Genomic DNA, 6,000 nt, shown 5'->3' with positions numbered 1-6,000 from the left:
CTCAGACTTTTCTACTCATAGCGTTAACGGGATATTCCAGGAGCAATGAATATGTCCTTATAAAGTTTGGTTTGCTGATGCAAAAGTACCATTTCTCTGACTTTTAATTAAAAAGGCACCTTCATTTCCAAGCCTGTCTCCAGAGCTCCAGTGTAAATGTTTATACAAGCCGGAGACATACAGAAAATAGAGATTGAAGCAGCACTGACTGCGGGCTGCCCAAATACGGCTGCTCTTGTATTTTTAACACAGAACTTGAGCTGCCGCAGAGCCTTATCAACCCCAAACATCTTTGTTTTCATACCAACTAACACAAGCCCAGCACTATCACTACGGCTGCAGTTAGTTTGCTCAGCAAACCCGGCAGAGGGAGCAAAAGGCAGCACTGTGTTCTCACAGAGAGGAGGAAAGGGTATTTTGTTTCTTGCAAAGCAGAAGGGCCAATGTCAAAGAAGAGGAGGAGGGGGAAAAAAAAAAAAAAAAAAAAAAAAAAAAAAAGAGAGAAAAAAAAAGGCTATCTGGTGTCACTGCCATGAATGACAGTGCTCCCATTCAAAACAGATGGCTGGTTTTTCCTTAGGTCATATTAGGAACTGGAGGAAAGGAAGATTAAAAAAAAACTCTGGGGTGGGTCAAGATTCCTAACCGGTCCAGTTTGCTGTTCCCATACCCCAAAACAGCCAGAGCCCAGATCCTGGCCCCGCTTCCCTCATTAAACTCTTTCCATTTGAAAAGGCTCTGTGTCAAATGCTGTAGCTGAACAGCAAAAATTTTGCAAGTGCTGGAAGTTACACCAGATAGCCCTGATAAGAGACGGGCAATTGAACTGGAGCTACAAAAGCCATGCTTTACAGAGCTTCAGCAGTTCTGCAAAAGCACTCTGCCATTATCAAGGTATACAGAAAAGTCAGAAAAAAGTTATAGTTGCCTTTATTACAATATATATTTCTACCCTTGTTGCATTCAGCAGGTCAAAATGAGGCATTAAGATGATTTTCGTCATTGCAGTAGCACATACATATACAGAGTAAATACTGTACATAAACAGGCTTTGAAATAATAATCCATATCTACAAATAAAAAAATACCCAATACTCTCTTTCTCCTCCCTCCCCAAATTACAGCAGTAGCATTTTATCTTCAGTGTAACTAATGCAACAAGTACAGTATTCTTTCCCTCACATGACACAGCTGGAGCGGTATGGTCATCAGCTTCAAGAAAATAAACATTAGTCACTCCTCACTGCGGCATATTCTAGTTTATGAGTATTGTATAAATAGAATATACTGTGATTTAACATGTCTGCATATTTGTGTTAGCCAAATATTCTTTCTGTAACATAAACCAGCATTATACCACAAGCAAGGCTGAATTTCTTTTCTTTCACAGAAAGAGCAGGAATTTGTTAAACTATCCCTTTTTCTTCTACATGAATTAACAACACAGTTTAAATATTATGCATAAAATTGCTCAGCTACAAAATCAAAATGTCTTATAGTCTCTGGCAAGGTATGGTGACATTTCTAGCAGGTCAAAACTTTGATTTTCATAAGTGGCTTTTCTGTGAGCAAATTTGTTAAACATTAGTTAGAGAAACACCCATTCGTTTCACTGTTCAGCTATATTTCAACTTTCAGATCCAACGGGGTATTCAGTATGTCAGAAGTCAGGCATTTAACTTCAACAGAATCACAGAAATGTTGGTCAGAAGGGACCCCTGGAGGTCATCCAGTCCAATTTCATGCTTGAAGCAGATGATTGCCAACACTACATCAAGTCAGCCATAACTCTGTTTAACCCAGTCTTTGAAAATCCAGGATGGAGATTCCGCAGCGCCTCAGGGTTACCTGTACCAGTGCTGCACCACACCTACAAATCTGACGGAATTAAAGCGACCGCTCACTCATGCTATCATTTGGTTTGAAATACTAATGGCAACAAACAACCCTAGATTAGCTATTTATTAAGTTATAAATAAATACAGCATGGGCTTTAATTGTGGAGAACTTTCAGGGCCCGTCTTTTCTGGTGGAAGCTACTGTGTGTGGTACCTCCAGGAAAATACATCTTAACTACTGTTAAGGATAAAAACCACAAAACTGACAGCCTCTTACTGAAGGGTTGGTTTGGTTTTATTTTGCATAATAAATGGCTTGAAACAGGCCTTTACAAAAACTGAATTAAAATAGGATGCAGTTAGTATATCCATCCATTTATTCAATCATTAATGACAAGCATTAATAGATACTTAAAGGAAAGTGTGGCTATATTTAGAGATGCAACCATCTCAGTTTGGCAACCTGCAATCCCCACTGATTGTCTTTCAGAAAATCCATACCACATTTCTTCCATCTTTAAGTTAAAAGATATTTGCATTTGCTTTAAACTTGCAAGAGAGAATAATCAGCCCGGGTTGTTAAACGTGCATTTCTTCCTCTGTTTGTCTAATCCTTGTATCTCCAAAGTAGGCACGCACCTTGCCCGAAGCAGCAACGTTCACATGAAAAGGAAGAAAGGGAGGGCTCACCACTGCACACTGCAGCCGTATAAAAGGATTGCACTTATATATTCTTTATTATTGAAGGCACAGAGAAATCATAAATTGGCCCCCTGATATCCCAGATAAAGTCTGCAGCACTCAAAGTTAAAAAACCCTACTGTAGAATTACCATCCTACTTAGTTGCTATCACTCTTGACGTGAAAAATCAGAATTTATTGAAACAGAACAAATGTGATACCGAGCAGCTGTTCCCAAACTTTTGGGTGCTAACTTACCACAATCACATCTTAAAATTTCTCCTGGACCACTCTGCCTTCCTATTATTAAACTCAACTGAAAACACTACAAAGCAGCTGTGAAACACGTACCATAGCCTTACAGATCACAAGCTGGCAAAGACCACAGCTTGTGAACCACTGGTTTAGTCATACTGAAATACAATATACATGGAATCCCATGATGCCATTTTCAGTGTTTCAGAGAACAATTAAACTTTTAAATATATTTTAAAAGGAAAAAAAAAAAAAAGTTTCTTTCCTAGCTACAAGCACATTTGAGAATCATTTGGCATATAGTCACTTGATGTCTACATTTTAAGTAAAGAACCGCATTTTGTAAAGGCAGACCATTTGGAAAACATTACCAACTGATCTGCAGTATTGCTTTTAGCACGCACAGTTAAGTCTTAAGGCTGTCAAAAGCAGGTAGGAAAAAAAAAAAAAAAAAAGTATCTACAGCTTGTGTCTGGACAAATAAGGAAAAAAAAAAATGAAAGAGGAGACTTCATTATCTTAGAGGAGAGTAAATTGCACTAAAACTATCCGTTCTTTATGATACAAAAACAAACAAACAAAAAATCTATACAGTAGAAACCTGAGATGCGTCATTCACCAGCATCAAAGTTCACATTTTAGCCAAAATAATTTTTCAAATAAAACTATTCCATTCTGACAAAATCCTCACTGTTCTTGGCTCAGTACAGGTCTTGAAACTCAGCAGATTCTGTGGGTAAGATGTCTTTACTGAAAATCACTGACTTCAGTAAGATGGGCACTACGCACAGTAGCCTGTATCTTCCACTTACACACTTACCCTAATCCAAATAGCTATTCTTGAAGCATGGTACTTCTCAGGCTGAGAAAGACTGCCAGAATCTGACCAGTTTACTTCATTTGCTTTCTGTTTAGATTACATATCAGTTATTTCCTCAAAAAAGTGTTACCATGTCAAAACAACAGGCTGGAATAAATCAACAAAACTCAATTGGCTTTGATAGCTACATCAATTTACAACAGCTGAGGATCTAGACCAGTAATTGACTCTTAAACAAACAGTTGTTGGTCAAGCAAGGGGAAAGAGCAGAATCATTTGCTCCTTCAGAGAAAGGAATTTTGACATATGGATTGCAAGCCCTGTCAGTGTCACCAGACGACGTCAGGAATGGTGAGCACCTTCAGCTCCCTTACTTGCAGGGGGTTCTGATGAGATGAAAAATTACTTCAGTGATGAAGATAAGATACAGAACCACTTTACGACCTTATGGCATGTTTAACTGCAACTGTAATACCACTTCATTTTTATTTGACCTTAAATGATGAAACTGCACGGCACAATCTGAGGAGCTGGGTGAAGAGCTAGAAATGCAACTCCTTTTGCTATTAAGACTCCTTCTTGTCATCTGGAAACGTGACTAAGTATGAAAAAGCATTTCTAAATTTGCTCACAGCAAAAGAATACAATGCTCACAACATCACAGATTCCAGCTGAACTGTCAACAGCAAAAGCCAAGTGGCACCCTTTCGATACAAGCTAACTCATCCTTTGAGCTGAGGCCAACAGTTTGGAGATGCAGTCAAGATGAGGCTGGATGTACATCCTGAGTTTCAAAAGGTGGTAGAGGTTCTCTCCAGTAGGTGAACTGACTGTAGGTATCAGAACAAGGGAAATCTGAAGAATGGCTTCTTTTCAGCAAAGGGAAAATGTGATCTACCACTTCACATAGTCTGACATAGCTGGAAAATAAACAAATAAAAAGAATGGTGAACCATTTCAGATCTTCTTACTTTGAATTCTTGTAAGTCCCCAACCCCTAAGGCATAGCTACTCTTACGTGAACAAGTGACCCTCCTCAAATGAATAAAACTAAACTTGATTTTGGTGCCGAGCTTGCAGAAAAGATTCACAGTTCAGGTAAGAAATCCATTCATTCTAAGCAACAAAACTTAGCTAGTAAGAAATAGATGCCATTTTCCACCCAGATCATCTGCTAAAATGTTCAAGCCTCATATTTTGTTTCTCCATTTCTGTCCAGCTTGGCTCGAGCAGCTCTGCTCAATCAATTATCCTTATTTTATACACATATGGCTCCCCTTCAATTAAGGGCACCCTTAACATTACTAAAGGGTATTTTCATTCAGTGTTAGGTACTACAGTGCCTAAGCATCTTACTGGAAGCCCTCAGCCCTATCTTCAAATTTTGTTTTCTGGCTCTTCTAGATAGGAGCTCCAGGAAAAGGACATTTTGAAACAACCATGAAAAGGCAGATGGCTTCAGGAAATTAGCTCGTCTCATTTTTATGCAGACTAAATCTTACACTGACAATTTCTTTACACGACTAAAGTAGATGGAATATATTAAATTAAATACTAAACTATCTCATCAGTTTCACTGAGGTGGAGAGTCTGTATTGTATTCTAAATTTTTTATGTTTTGTTTGAAATATTCTAAGGAATCTTTCTTTAGTAAAATCAAATGCATCTTTGGGCGACTTGAGTTATAAATTAGAACAGCAAATGAATTTAGTATATAAGGTGTTAGTGATAAGAAATTACTTACGATGAGATGTTTGTCTTTGCATGCTCTTGTATAAGTTCTCCTTTGGGGTTAACTGTAAATATCCTGTTTAAAGAAACTCCCACCTGTTTGTAGGAATAAACATCCTAAACAGAAGAGGGGAGAAAAAAAAAAAAAAAAAAAAAAAAAAAAATCACAATTCTGCCTTTGCACAGTAAAGTTTAGAAGATCATATTTGCACAGTATTGATACTAAATTTACCTAGTTATTGTGTTTCTGAAATTACCCATTATGTTACAAATGAAGTCAGTCTAACAAAATGCTTGTGAAACAGACAATTTGCAGCCAGATAAGGAGTTTGCCACTTCAGTTTAAACTACTGATCAAAATCACGTTCATTTCTTCAGAAGCTTCCCTTGACACAAAAATGAAATTCAATAAAAAAACTAATTATATTTGGTGTAAGAGCATTTGCACTTTCATTTTTCTTTCAGAGAATATTTCATTTCCTGAGTGTGGTGTACCGGTTATCTTGCAACAGTGTACAGAGGTTAAAACAACTGACACATAAAATAGTGATTAGGTTATAAGGACAAGGTCGAAAAAGGAAGTCATGACAACTGTGTCTACATCAAAACCCCTGGAAACATCTCTTAGCTCCCGAGTTCGGATTTGTGCCATACGCATATTGACTCCATGTCACA

General features: G+C 37.8%; 1 protein-coding gene across 6 annotated transcripts in view; it reads right to left on the bottom strand.

Moving 5' to 3' along the window:
* Positions 1-914: 914 nt before the first annotated feature.
* LPIN1 (lipin 1) overlaps positions 915-6,000 on the bottom strand; it is a 91,433-nt gene continuing 86,347 nt past the window's right edge. For all 6 annotated transcript variants that reach the window (XM_082481855.1, XM_082481853.1, XM_082481852.1 and 3 more), the window contains 2 exons: positions 5,339-5,442; positions 915-4,514 (listed from right to left, as the gene is read on the bottom strand). In XM_082481855.1, coding sequence (XP_082337981.1) covers positions 4,355-4,514; positions 5,339-5,442 — 264 coding nt within the window. In that variant the 3' untranslated portion in view covers positions 915-4,354. The remainder of the gene's footprint in view (positions 4,515-5,338; positions 5,443-6,000) is intronic.

This window comes from Vanellus vanellus (genome assembly GCF_965231255.1).
Source record: "Vanellus vanellus genome assembly, chromosome: 3".
Lineage (NCBI taxonomy): Eukaryota > Metazoa > Chordata > Aves > Charadriiformes > Charadriidae > Vanellus > Vanellus vanellus.
This window is presented reverse-complemented; position numbering and strand designations above follow the sequence as displayed.